Raw genomic sequence first — 13,679 nt, forward strand, 5'->3', positions numbered from 1 at the left:
TTTACTAGTTACTTGAAAAAAGTAATCTGATTACGTAACTTGCGTTACTTGTAATATATTACCCCCAACACTGGTTATGACAATTAGAGATTAGACTGTACAGAAATTGAAATCTACTCGCTTACGATACTCATAGTCACGAAATACTGATGTTGTTAACATTAACAATTTGAGAATAAAGTATAATAATAATTTGCACGTTTTGATGTGATATGAGTTCATTTAGATTAAATCACCATTAGTAGCGCGATTTATTGTAATGCATTTTTCCTCAGTTGGTCAGAACAAACTTGGCAGATTTATTACTTGTTCAGATGACAATATCCGGTGAAAATGCTTGTTTGAGTCATATATTCCAAGACGTAGGCTAGAATCTGTGAGTGCAAAGTACAATATCCACATCGGTGCGGTGACTGAATGCCACACATACTCCTCAAAACATTAGATTCATCCACACTGGAGCCATGCCGGCGCACAACCCGCAAGGAATATAATTCCGCATACAGCTGCAATTGCAGGTTTTCAAACAGAGATGGCGACAAAGAGGCAAAACTTACGGACTGCAGCTTTAAGTACAGTGGGGTGAACATGTATCTGTAACCTGTCCATTGTATTACCAGGTTCACCAGTGCTGTGGTTTACCAGGGTCTCATTATGAGGCTGGGAATCCTCGGAGGAAACGTGTACGTGGACTTCCTCATATCTGGAATCGTGGAATTGCCTGCAGCTTTCCTCATCCTCCTCACTATTGAGCGGATCGGTCGACGGCTTCCTTTTGCAGCTGCAAATATCGTGGCAGGGGCGGCCTGCTTAATCACAGCGTTCATCCCCGACAGTGGGTTATCATTTGAAGTTAAAATTAAATTTGACTGAAAAAGGGTTGTTATTATGTGTATTTAATTTAAATTGTATTTCTTCCACAGGTATGTTCTGGTTAAAAAGTGCTGTTGCTTGTGTTGGACGGCTGGGCATCACTATGGCTTTTGAAATGGTTGTGTTTGTGAATACTGAACTATATCCCACCGTTATCAGGTAAGTTATAATGCAATGTGAACATGTTTTTTTTTTTTTCATTATGCATCACAGATAATATTTAATGTCAAGAATCAGTGTATATATATATATATATATCACTTATAGACTTTCGTACTGTATGTAAATGAGGATCAGGTTGGTCAGTAATGCTACTCTCTGATGTTGTTTGGCTCAGAAATCTGGGTGTTTCGGTCTGTTCCACACTGTGTGACATTGGCGGGATTATAGCGCCGTTCCTGCTCTACAGGCTTGCTGTCATCTGGCTAGAACTACCTCTCATTATTTTCGGTACAAAAACAGAACACAAACTGTGTTGTTTGTATTGTCAGATGTCACCAAATGTACCTAATTAACCTTGAGATGCAGGAAAATGACATCCTGACAGCTGATTGGCTGATGGTACACACACACACACACACACACACACTCCCAAACACTTCACTAGAAACTATCCTGAGGAGTGACATTAAAAGCAGCAGAGAAAAATAAAAGTTATTTTCAGACTTTTAAAAGACCTATAGTGAAATTGGCATTGGCAAAACGTGTATGTATATATATATATATATGTATATATGTATAAATGTATATATCATTTATGTTTCTTGTAAAAAAAAAAAATCATTTGAAAAAATAGGCAAAATATATGTTAATGTATAGATATACTCTATTTAATTCCTGAATGTTGTAGTTACAGCATCTAACACCAGGGGCTGGTCATGCTAACTAGACAAACCGTGACCCATTGGATCAACATTTCTACATTGATTCCAATCAAATTCAGTTGCAGTTTTGCAGTTCATTACAAGATTATAAATGTTATTGTACTTCTTTGTTTTGTCACTTATTAGGGTTTGAACATTTTAGAGCATTGTTACTGTAACAGCAAAGCTGGAGCACAAATAAAGAGACTTTCTCTGAAGATATTTACCGCCCCTTTAATGTAGGAAAACATTTTAGGGTCTTTGAAGAGTTTTGTAATAAAATATGATCACTTGGAATTGGCTCGAATTGGAGCATATCCAGCATGTGCATCTAACTGTATACACTGAAAGTGGGCTGAATTTCTGAACAGGGTGTGTTACTTTACAACAGCTTATGAATCAATAACATTTTCATTATTACATTCTTGGTTGTACACTTAAATTCCACACATCATTTGCTTAAGTTTTGACTATTCCATTCTCAGTTTTCTTTCATGCTGCGTTCTATCCAGTTGATGAACTTGGAGACGCGGGTGTACACTCCAGGTTTCATGGCCTTAGCACAGCCAAGACCCCATGATGTCACTCCCTGAAGGACGAAGGTGTTCTGTGAGTAGCAGATTAGAGGCCCACCGCTGTCACCCTAAATGAGTGTGAGGAACAGGTCACAATTTAAGTTGCTATTCACTGAAAATCTGTCACTCTGATCTCAAATCTCATTCGGATGGATCTATTGTCCAGTACCGAATAAAGTGTAGTTTGTTGAAACACATTCTGGGATTGCTGTATCAGTGAGAAACATATGCAATTCTTCCTTAAAATTTGGCCCAAGTAAGGCACTTTATAAGGCTTCTAATGTTCGTATTCATGATTATGCCTAAAATGCTGTCTACGTAGGCAGCTCACTAGGGTTTGGAATTGAGCAAATGAAGTCATTGAATCTAGAAGAACCTAAAGTCATTTTTTTCTAATGTGACTGTAGTCCACACTCCCTTACCTGACAACTGTCCGTTCCACCTCCTATGTTTCCTGCACACATCTCATGCTCCTTCACAAGGCCGTTCAAATATGCTGGACTGTTGCAGACTTTATTCTCAATTACAGGGAAGCCGGTTTCTTTCAGGAAACCCTCTCCACCAGTTTCTAGGAAACAGATAGGCTTGAAGCTATGAAATCTTTTATCTTTTTTATATAAGTCAAAAATGGTTTTAAACAGTAAAGATAAAGAATCCATTTGGCTATATGTACTTATTAAAGTGACCTACCCTCTGTCTCCCCCCAGCCTGTTACATAACATTCAGTATTGCTTGGTACAATGTAGTCCTTTTCTGGTAGACAAGCAGGCAATACCTTATCGTTTATTAATGCAGGCCTAAAATTGGATACAATCATGAGTTTGCTGTCTTAATGTCATTATAAATAAAATGAGGTTGTTATATTAGACTAGACTACAGTTTCAAAAGCCAGATCTGCATTTAATTTAACACAAAGTAGCGAAGTCAAATAATACTTAAAGTGCCCCTATTATGCCATTTTGAATATTGCCTTTCATGCAGTGTATAATGTAGATGTATGTGAAAGTAAACAATCTGCGAAGTCTGAAAAAAAAAAAAAACGAAGTTGTAAAGCCGAAAGTGCATGAAAAATAAAGTTATTGTCTCCCAAAACAAAGAATCGACTCTGAACAGCCTAAACGAGGCGTCAGTAATTCGAATCTCACTTCAGCTACACACCACGGGGTAACACATTTGTATAAAACCCGCCTATTTCTGCATTGTCTGGCTGCGAACAACTTGACCCCGCCCACAAACACTGTAGCTTGTTTGTGTGGTTAACATCATTTCGAGAAGACGCTGTGGCCTATGCTTTGGAAGTAAATTGATTTTATTTTCACTTCAGAATGATGAGGCGGCAAAGAATCAATGGTTAAAAAAACATTTTTTTCCACTGTACCACAGCAGTACAACCCCAATCTTTTTTGTGTTCCCATTATTTTACTGATGTCTGCTTCTCTAATCTCAGGGAGTTCAACGCGGGATTCACAAAAGCGCTTGTTCTTGAAAGATGGCTCAGTACCCAGTTTATTTGGACCAGCTGGCTCCACTGAATCACAACCTGTTAGTATGAGAAGACGCTGTGGCCTATGCTTTGGAAGTAAATTGGTTTTATTTTCACTTCAGAATGATGAGGCTGCAAAGAATCAATGGTTAAAATACATTTTTTTCCACTGTACCACAGCAGTACAACCCCAATCTTTTTTGTGTTCCCATTATTTTACTGATGTCTGCTTCTCTAATCTCAGGGAGTTCAACGCGGGATTCACAAAAGCGCTTGTTCTTGAAAGATGGCTCAGTACCCAGTTTATTTGGACCAGCTGGCTCCACTGAATCACAACCTGTTAGTATGAGAAATAATAGATGTTTGTATTTTCTATAGAGCGTTCAAAATACGGAACTATGGAAATGGGCGTATCGTTTCCGACACGCGCTGTACGCGGTAGACCAATCACAACAGACTGGGCCAGCTGACCAATCAGAGCAGAGTAGGCTTACGGAAAAGGTTTAGACTAGAGAGACTAATCTTATAACTGCTTTGAATGATTTGTTTTAGAATCTTTGGAAAATGAAGTGATATTTTGAGAAAATGAAAGTGTTTTTTGACCTTGCATGCATTGTGAACCTATTGTAGGAACCTTAAAAATGGCATAATAGGGGCACTTTAACAGAGAAGTGTGTACATTTTGCACCACTAGTGTCACCAGTTGGAACTGCAAAGATAGTGACTATTTTTCCTGATCACTCTCCATCTGCCATTGGTCAAACAAACAGAAAGTCCCACCAAAAACTCATGCCAATAATTGAGTCAGTGTTGGGGAAAGAGAAGTGTGTACATTCTGCACCACTAGTGTCACCAGTTGGAACTGCAAAGATAGTGACTATTTTTAATCAGGATTCCTGATCACTCTCCATCTGCCATTGGTCAAACAAACAGAAAGTCCCACCAAAAACTCATGCCAATAATTGAGTCAGTGTTGGGGAATTAACTGTTGTATTTAAACATCTAAAACATTACAGACTTCACTAGATGTCTGTAACTCAGTGTGTTATTTCAATTGCATGGGCAATGCAACAGTTACAGACATGAACAGTGGACAACAGAAGACTAACCTGTCCAATTTAAGAAGAGCGATGTCAGTTCCAGCTGGTCCCTTAATAATCTTAGAAACATCTCGCTCCTGTTTTGATGATTCAGTTGCACGTTCTGTGTGGATTCCAAGCAAGATCTTGTAGGCAGATGGACTCTCAGACCTGCATAATGGTATGTTCACATTTATCTGTATGAACCCATTAAGAGTTGTTTTTTATTCCATGTCTGTTTGAGGCTTTGAGGTCATTTATATGCTAGTGCAGTGCATGGTTGTCAACTCCAGTTCAGAGGTCCACAGCCAAACAAAATGTACAGGGTTGTGAATTCCCAGAAGCAAAGTGAGAACCACTGCACGTTTGTACTCCTATATTGATAAAATTCCATATAATATGAACTCTTTATTTGCCTTTTTGTGCTTTCAAACGATTAAAAAAAACAGTCACTTACCTCTCTAGGCAGTGAGCAGCAGTTAGGACCCACTGGGCATCAATTAGCGTTCCACCACAGAAATGAATTTTGCCTCTGGTATGACAGAAAATAATGGTTGATAAATACTGCCTGTTAATGAGTACAGGGGTAGAGAAAGGTAGCGTATTTGTTTACCTGGTCCTAAGACTGATCTGCCAAGGCCACGAGTGAGCTTTGGAAATACATCCCCCAACGATTTTTGCCTCTGGTATGACAGAAAATAATGGTTGATAAATACGATTTATTTTCTGCCTGTTAATGAGTACAGGGGTAAAGAAAGGTAGCGTATTTGTTTACCTGGTCCTAAGACTGATCTGCCAAGGCCACGAGTGAGCTTTGGAAATACATCCCCCAACGATCCTCCCAAAGCACCGCTTGGGTTTTACTGCTGGTTGTCCGCATTTCAGGCCATCTGGTTAGAAAGTAATTTTGTATTTAAAAGTTTGTATTTAAGCCCCAGTAACAGCAATAAGTATTCGATAATTTCCCTTGCCATTGGAGTCAAAACTTTCCAAAGAGGAATATTAAGAATTGTTACCGCAGTCTGGGATCTGACAGTAATCCCACTTCTTATTTCGATCTGTTGTATAGCACCAAGGTCCATTCACATCATTGTCTGGGTTTCTGCATTGCTAACAAAGTAGCCAAGTAAAAACTATTAAAATGTCAGTTACTGCCCTCAAAAATGCTAAAAATTCTGCATAGACCTACATTCGACTCTAGACCCTTGTCTGGATGTGTTTCTGGGGTAAAACTGGCATGCTGATGGGGGGTCATAGAACTCCATGCTTGGCAGGTCACTCCCACTATAGTAGTGGATGTGGGACCCCGGTAAGTTTCTCCGTTGCCAACCTTACAATCTTGCAAAAAGAAACAAAGCACATTGTAACTCATACTCTTAGACAATACTATGGTACTCTTGACATTTAATTAATTTGTTAGTTTGTAGACGGATAAACCTGTTTCCTGAGAAGTGGATTGAGAAGCTGCAGGCTCTGTTGGATTGGTAGGGGGTTCTTGTGTGCTGGGCTTGCTGTCACACCGCTCGATGTTGCAGTATTCCCACCGAACTGTGGGATCTGTGGTGTAACACCAAGGGGCTCGGTCACCATCTGGATTCCTGCACAGGTTCCTCCTCAGATCTCTGCTTGATGGGTGAAACCATGACAGCAGCCAGAGGTGAAATGGGTGGAGACAAAGGCTGCAACAGTTCATGTTGATGCAATTCGGTGTAGTGTCTTACGCTGCAGGGAAATTCTGAGGTGTTTTGGAATGTCGATGAGGTTCCATGGATGTCCAGAACTGGCATTTCTTTCCACTGACCGTCTCTGACATGGCACCGTGGTAGGAGCTTCCATCACCTTCATAACATTCCTCACCTTCAGGGATCACCGGCTCCTCTGCAAATCACATATTTATGTTATACACAGCTCTTTTACCTGTTCTCAAGGACTCCAAAATCTACATTTAATGAGATATGGATTTGTAATGGTTCCTTCAACACAGACCAGGTCTAAGCTGATCTCCACAACTAGGTACACTGCAGTACTCCCAGTGGGTCTCGGGATCTGTGGTGTAACACCATGGACTTCTTTCATTATCAGGGTTTCTGCAGTAGTTCTCATCAAGACCTCTGGGATGAAAAAATTTTTTAGTTGCATTCTCTCTGTAGTCAGTATTGTGTTTGGCATACTGGAGCGAGTAAAATTTTATTGTTTTACCCTAAAGGATAATTCAGACTTTGAAGTGTCCTGCTCCTGGAGGGTCCTGTCTTGCAGAGTTTAGCTCCAACGCACTTGCCTGGAAGTTTCTAGTAATTCTGAAGACCTTTAGATTAACTCGTTCAGGCTAAAATGGGGGTGAGAGCTAAACTCTGCAGGACAGTGGCCCTCCAGGAGCAGAAATGGACCCTCCGGTTCTAGTTCAGGTGTGCCATAGTGCTCCTGGAGGGCCTTGTCCTGCAGAGTTCAGTTCTAACGCTGTTCAAACACCTGCCTGTAATTTTCAAGTAATCCTGAATATCTTGATTAGTTACTCTGCACGAAGGTGGTCCTCCATGTGTAGAGTATGAACCCCCAAAACAAAAGTGTCAGTGTCCCTCAAAACCATCATGTTGATACTTACTTGCATGGGTAGTTCTCTGGAGTTCTAGAATGCTTGTGAGGACTTTGGGATGACCATTCCTGACAAGTTTTTCCTGAGACTGTCACCGCAATGGTGCCCCTGTAGGAGCTACCTTCTCCACTTGCACAGGTAAGCTCCGGTACAATTGTGGGTGGTTCAGTTGCTACAAGAAAACATTGACCAGTAAATGATGAACTAATCATTTGGCACAACTTTGTGTTTCAGGTTGACAAGAACATTGCTTACTGCATCGAGGAATGGAGCAGGATTCCCAGCGTTTAGACGGACTAGTGGTAAAGCACCAGGGCTTGGGCTCTCCATCGGGGTTCCTGCAATGGTTCTCTTCCAAGTACTTATCAGGAAGGCTACAAATAACAGACCACAGTCAAAATATGCACAAAATAGACTATATTCCATTTGTGCTTTAAAAGATAATGTCTCACGCTGAAGGGATGTAACCATGGTTGTGGGGTTTCTGAGAGTCCCAGCGTTGGCAGGTAAATCCACTCGCAGTGGTGGAGATCTTGCCTCTGTAGTTTTCTCCACTGCACTGCATACATTCCTCTGCAGATATTCAAGAGCAGATTCAAGGGAAAAATTCTAAACTGTGTTTTTGCACCCTTGTACAAAGTTGCAATACTGTAAATTATCTGTAAAGATGTTCACAGGATATAGTTGGATAAACGAAAAAGTGTCAGTGACACCAGTAATGCCCTGCCTCCTTCAGAGTGCTCACTTTCAATGCTCAATGCTTTCAATGCTTCAAAGTGAGCAGGGCATAGTGAGGATAATTTCTGCATGAGATTCGCCCATCAGTATGATATTCCACCACTATTTAGCAGTTCGTTCGCTAATAGTACCTGTGCAGTCTTGGATATCGCAGTGCTCCCATCGTTTCTCTGGATCTGTGGTGTAGCACCAGGGACCCCCTTTATCTCCATCCGGGTTTCGACAAAAGTTGGACTCCAAGTCAGCTTTTGGATGTGTCTTTGGCGTTATGCTGTGGAAAGTTGTGGTTAATTAGATGACCACTGTAGTTTTTGTATTTCCTATAGCTGTTTTCTCTTTTGCAGCATCATGAATGAAAAAGTCAAATTAAGACGTATACTTTGTCACATGGGGGAAAGTTCCCTCCCATCGCTGACATGTTTTTCCTAATTTTGTCTTGGATTTTGTCCCTCTGTAGTCCGTGCCAATGCCATTCACGCATTCCAGTAAGTACTCTGTAAGAAGGAATTCAATGCAATCATTACAACATACTTAAAAAAACACATTCATTGTATTCTAAGCTAATACGCTCTTTTCACTTACTAATGACATTGATATAGTACTGATGATAATGTAGCAATTTTCTTATTAGTAGTTACTGTACATTCTTGATGCCCACTAAATGGTTTGTTGTCTGTGACACAAAAACGGATCTCATGTCTTTTCTGACAGCAGGAAAAGATGCTAATTGCTAATACTGAAATGTGACCAAAGAAGTGTACATAAAGATGGCAAAAATGCTTCCCATATCTATTGATGCCAATGTCAGAGGCTGTAAGGCGACACGAACTCAGTATTTTGGCCCAATGTTTCTTCTTCCATGTGATAGCCTAGCGCTAACATTATAAATCACACTTCTGCTCTTTATGGATTTTAAAAAGTATCTATTTTTGTTTTCTATTGTATGGTCTGACACAGCTTGCCAATATCAATAAATCAAATTTTTTATGATAATTTTGGTACTGTGTTGGATCCCAACATGATTTTAAATGTAAAATCTTGGTCCTGAAGCACCAGCTGAGAACCACTGACCTTCAGAATGCTTAAGACGACATCTATCAGGCATATTTCGAACCACCTAAAATTGAAACCTTTTTCATTGTTTGACCTAGACGGTACTTGATTAATTTGCACTTAAAAAAAAGCACCCCATCATTGGACGATAGATTTTTATATAATCTTTTTCACTTTGTTTACAGACATGGACCAAACTACACTTTGATAAATGTAGATTATATATTAACTCAGGTAGACTTTTGAAAAAGCATAGCCAGCTACTTATAAATCATAATGTACTTAAATGATTTTAGGGGGTCCATCATCTGCTATTAAACCTTCAAATATGTAAAGTAATAAAATAGACTGGGCTATAAAATCTTACCCTTTTTCTCATAGAGAGCAGCACTTATTCTTCGCAGTATTTGATCAGTTTTTGAGTTTGCGGGTAATGTTACACAATCCTGGTCTTTTTCGATGTACAAAAAGGACCTGCAAAGCACATATATTTTACAATTATAGATTAGAACAAAGCATCACTTATCCTTTTGAAAAAGCATAGCCAGCTACTTATAAATCATAATGTACTTAAAGGTAATTTAAAAGATAGTAATGCATGCTGAAATTATTTTAGGGGGTCCATCATCTGCTATTAAACCTTCAAATATGTAAAGTAATAAAATAGACTGGGCTATAAAATCTTACCCTTTTTCTCATAGAGAGCAGCACTTATTCTTCGCAGTATTTGATCAGTTTTTGAGTTTGCGGGTAATGTTACACAATCCTGGTCTTTTTCGATGTACAAAAAGGACCTGCAAAGCACATATATTTTACAATTATAGATTAGAACAAAGCATCACTTATCACTTATTTACATCAGATCAGTCTATGCTAGTACAACACAATATTTTTGAGAGTTTTAGTTATGGTCTGACTTGCACCTGCACGTAAAGGAAGTCTCTTTGTTACACTTGACGGCACAATCCTCCACTGTTTTCACAGTGTATTGACTTTTAGGCAATTTCACTATCCAGGCCCCATCCGTTTTAATATATGCTTCCAGAACATCTGTAGAAAGTGAAAAGGGTGTAAAAAAGGACTAAGTTGAGTTTCAAGTCACAAACACTTGATTTATCAATGTTGATCAAGTAAGATTCTGTGAACTGTGCTACTGTATTCTCCTAGACTCGATGAAACAAGGCCAAAACTTCCTAAACTAGAGCCCATGTAAGCCCCTACCAAACTGAATTACAGAATATTTCTAAAATGCTAAGATCTCAAACTTGATCAACAGTACTCTTTGTATGAAAGCATGAACTGAAAGAACACATTTGCTTTATATTTGCAGATGACCAGATCTTCTTACCTGTGCTTTGGCTGTGGCACCTGAGGAAACCTGAAGGTAACATGATCATAACAGTCATATACAGATTAATAAACGCTATTAGTTATAGGTTTTAGTCGGTTAATTTTATTATGTATAGCATAGAAGAAATAGCCTTATATTTAAGCGCTATGAATGAATATCTGTTGGCTTACCTGTAAAAAGGAAGAGACAAAGTAAAATAACTGCTTTGTGAACCTCCATGTCGGAGCATTGACAGGCAGGGTTTTTGAGAGGATTTCAATCTTTTCAGCATGTGAGTACAACAAACATCATAGGGCCATCACTCATCCGTCAATCATTGTCCTAACAAGGACATGGACCAGGTCAAGATGTGTTTGTCCATCAGTGTTTCTGATCACATGATTTATCAGAGTTGGACTTTTTATTTGATTAACATTAGTGGTTTTACTTTGCATTAAGATATTTTGGTACTAAAATTGCACTGAAAAACAACGAGATATAGAGAAAAAAGGACAGGCAGATAAAGTCATTAATTATAAAGCAGCTGATTAAAGAAACTGCTGTTTCTTTAGACCCAGAAATTTCATTAGTGTATTTATTTCATAATTTTAATATAGCATTTAAAATAATACAATTAATTACATAACATATCAATTCAGTACTTTTAAAAAGCATATTCTCATCAATGTCACAAATCAACAAGTTAATTATTTACTGAGAAGGCAGGAGCCGTCCTACGCTAACGCAATACACAAACAGAACAGCCTAATTTTGCAATTGTGAACACTGAGCCAAGCAACCATGAGAAAAACAAATGCAATCAAGATTTGAACTGAAGGGAAAATGGAGGGAATGACAGCAAAATAAGCCAATAGTGCAATAGGGGGAAAAATGCAGTCTCAGAAAAATACACTAGTTAAGCTTGTTTTCTCCACTCTACCCCCATTCAGCAAAACTGTAGAAAGCAATCAAGGTTTGGCTTTTTAATCTGGTATCAACGTCCACTGTTTACAGTTACTATAACTACTGCAGCTGAAGCTGTTGGCTGTGCGGTGTGCATTGCTGCACAAGTCTACGCATGTGAACACATTGATCCAGGTAAATTGTAGTTTTGGTGACTTTAAATTGCACAGATTAGGTTGCATTATACATTTTCTTATTTGTTTCAGTTTTGTGTTTACATGAAGTTGTATTCAGTTGTTCAAGGCTGTGAGATCTTACGATTTATTAGGATTATATTGATTTCACTTTGATTTATATGTCCCTAACTACTGCTGTAATGATAACTGATAGTGATTTCATAACAACAATCAAATAAAAACCTCTTCCCCCAAAGTTCTACAGTCAACCTTGAGGGCAATGTCTGCAGAAATACCCCAAAACCGAACTGTGGTAGAAACCAGTTTGAGTCCGAAGACGGACTATTTGGGGACCCTTCAATCTGTCTGCTCTGTTGTCCAGCATCATGAGGAAAACCAGCCAAGCTGCCAGCTGCCTCAGATGAGTGAATCTGAGCCCGGTTTCTCATCTCAGTCTGTGAATCAAGAGACGTTTGAGGAACAGCAGAGATCTGAAATAGGCAGAGCCACCTGCCAACCTGCCCAACATATAATGCCTCAAAGATCCCCTCAGGAGGTTAGTCTCAAGACTTTGCTTTGGTGTTGTTACATAAAGAGACATTACAGGTAACAGGAAATGTGCAAAGACAACAATATTCTGATATTTAATGGTCCTGATTTTGACTCTGAAAAACACAAATTGTATCTGTACAAAGAAACGATTAGAGTTTTTGTTAGTATTGAGTTTTATTAGTGGTTTGGCAATGGTACTGCATTTTGTTCTTTCTTTCTTGTAAATCTTTACATTAGATTTTTCATTTTTATTAGCATTTCATTTATTTGTTTGTTTATTGACAATTTTTGACACAAATTACTCTTCTGTCAAAATTGGAATTAAATTTTTTTTTTATCTGATTTTGGCCCAAAAATCCTGAAATAAGCTTACAGTAAATTGTCAGTTACATTTTCTCTGTTTTTTCTGACATCATTAAAAGTTTTGTTATATTACATAGTTACAAATTATTCAAACCTAAAAGTACAAATACATCTCTGTCCGTGTTTAATACTAATAATTGTATTTATTAAAGAAATATGGAATTGTTTTGTTGCAACACATATTGTAAATGGCCCTATTAGCCAAGGGCATAGAATTTATAGGGAGACTAAGACATGTCCCTACCAATATCCAGCGACTACTAAATTGTCCCTAGGAATAATTTTGATCAAACAATTAAATATATGTATATGTAACCACTGTTGTTGTAATTTTGGCCGCATCTGAAATAGGTTGTACCATTGATATTACCTGAGAAGTTAAAGTAAATACAATAGAAAACTGTGCGCTTTCAATGACTTACATTTAATAAAGGTGCGGAGTAAGAACATTTAAGATAGCCGAAGTTTTTAAAACGTATGACAAAAACTGAATGTACAAAAAAAAACTGTTAGCTGAAATATCCACAAAATAAAATAACAACAACACTGAAATAAGTGTGTGGTTTATCTGTCAATCAGATGCACGTGAAGGTTGTGTCCGTTACTATAGCAACAGTGGGATCCATGTGAGTTGGTCCCACTTTATATTAAGTGGCCCTAATACCTGTGTACTTACATAGTAACTAGATGTGTACATAGTATGTAACCACAGTGTAAGTACACATTGGTACATACTATCTACAGCTGTAATGTTTGTGTAACTACACATGTAACAACCCACTGAATGGTATGTGTAAATACAAATGTGTAACAGGACATTGGTAACGACATTTTTTGGTAATGAAAGTACAAATGTGTAAAATGACTAACAGCACTTTTTGGTAAAGAAAGTGTTACACTTTATATTAAGTAAACAATTCCTATGGATTTACCATGTAATTACTCTGATACACAGCAGCGGCCAGTAAGTTAGGCTTTACATATGAATTGTGGTTGGTGTCCAGAATGTTACACTTTATATTAAGTGGACAGTTCCTGAGGAGTTACCATGTAAGTACACTGGTATTACAGTGGTGCACCAACTCCACCAACTTGAGA

The 13,679-nt window shown here is 38.4% G+C and overlaps 3 protein-coding genes across 3 annotated transcripts in view; 2 read left to right on the forward strand and 1 right to left on the reverse strand.

The window, feature by feature from the left end:
• Window positions 1-1,583, forward strand: part of LOC107697145 (solute carrier family 22 member 2-like) — a 5,373-nt gene extending 3,790 nt beyond the window's left edge. The window contains exons 7-9 of the mRNA XM_016497803.1: window positions 621-835; window positions 924-1,032; window positions 1,211-1,583. Of these exons, the coding sequence (XP_016353289.1) occupies window positions 621-835; window positions 924-1,032; window positions 1,211-1,388 (502 nt within the window). The 3' untranslated portion in view covers window positions 1,389-1,583. The remainder of the gene's footprint in view (window positions 1-620; window positions 836-923; window positions 1,033-1,210) is intronic.
• Window positions 1,584-1,956: 373 nt separating this feature from the next.
• On the reverse strand, window positions 1,957-10,878 carry LOC107697138 (plasminogen-like). The gene is made up of 20 exons (XM_016497790.1): window positions 10,779-10,878; window positions 10,606-10,635; window positions 10,181-10,307; window positions 9,945-10,051; window positions 8,584-8,698; window positions 8,336-8,475; window positions 7,919-8,039; window positions 7,722-7,840; window positions 7,476-7,638; window positions 6,860-6,984; window positions 6,595-6,751; window positions 6,311-6,495; window positions 6,063-6,211; window positions 5,890-5,983; window positions 5,649-5,763; window positions 5,331-5,405; window positions 4,904-5,044; window positions 3,002-3,108; window positions 2,734-2,879; window positions 1,957-2,379 (listed from the first exon to the last, which is right to left on the reverse strand). The coding sequence occupies exons 1-20, from the start codon at window positions 10,825-10,827 to the stop codon at window positions 2,218-2,220; spliced, it is 2,427 nt and encodes an 808-aa protein (XP_016353276.1). The 5' UTR covers window positions 10,828-10,878; the 3' UTR covers window positions 1,957-2,217.
• Window positions 10,879-11,588: 710 nt separating this feature from the next.
• Window positions 11,589-13,679, forward strand: part of LOC107697137 (centromere protein J-like) — a 17,781-nt gene continuing 15,690 nt past the window's right edge. Inside the window, exons 1-2 of the mRNA XM_016497789.1 lie at window positions 11,589-11,685; window positions 11,924-12,222. Of these exons, the coding sequence (XP_016353275.1) occupies window positions 11,947-12,222 (276 nt within the window). The 5' untranslated portion in view covers window positions 11,589-11,685; window positions 11,924-11,946. The remainder of the gene's footprint in view (window positions 11,686-11,923; window positions 12,223-13,679) is intronic.

Source organism: Sinocyclocheilus anshuiensis, unplaced genomic scaffold (genome assembly GCF_001515605.1).
Source record: "Sinocyclocheilus anshuiensis isolate Anshui unplaced genomic scaffold, SAMN03320099.WGS_v1.1 scaffold38, whole genome shotgun sequence".
NCBI lineage: Eukaryota > Metazoa > Chordata > Actinopteri > Cypriniformes > Cyprinidae > Sinocyclocheilus > Sinocyclocheilus anshuiensis.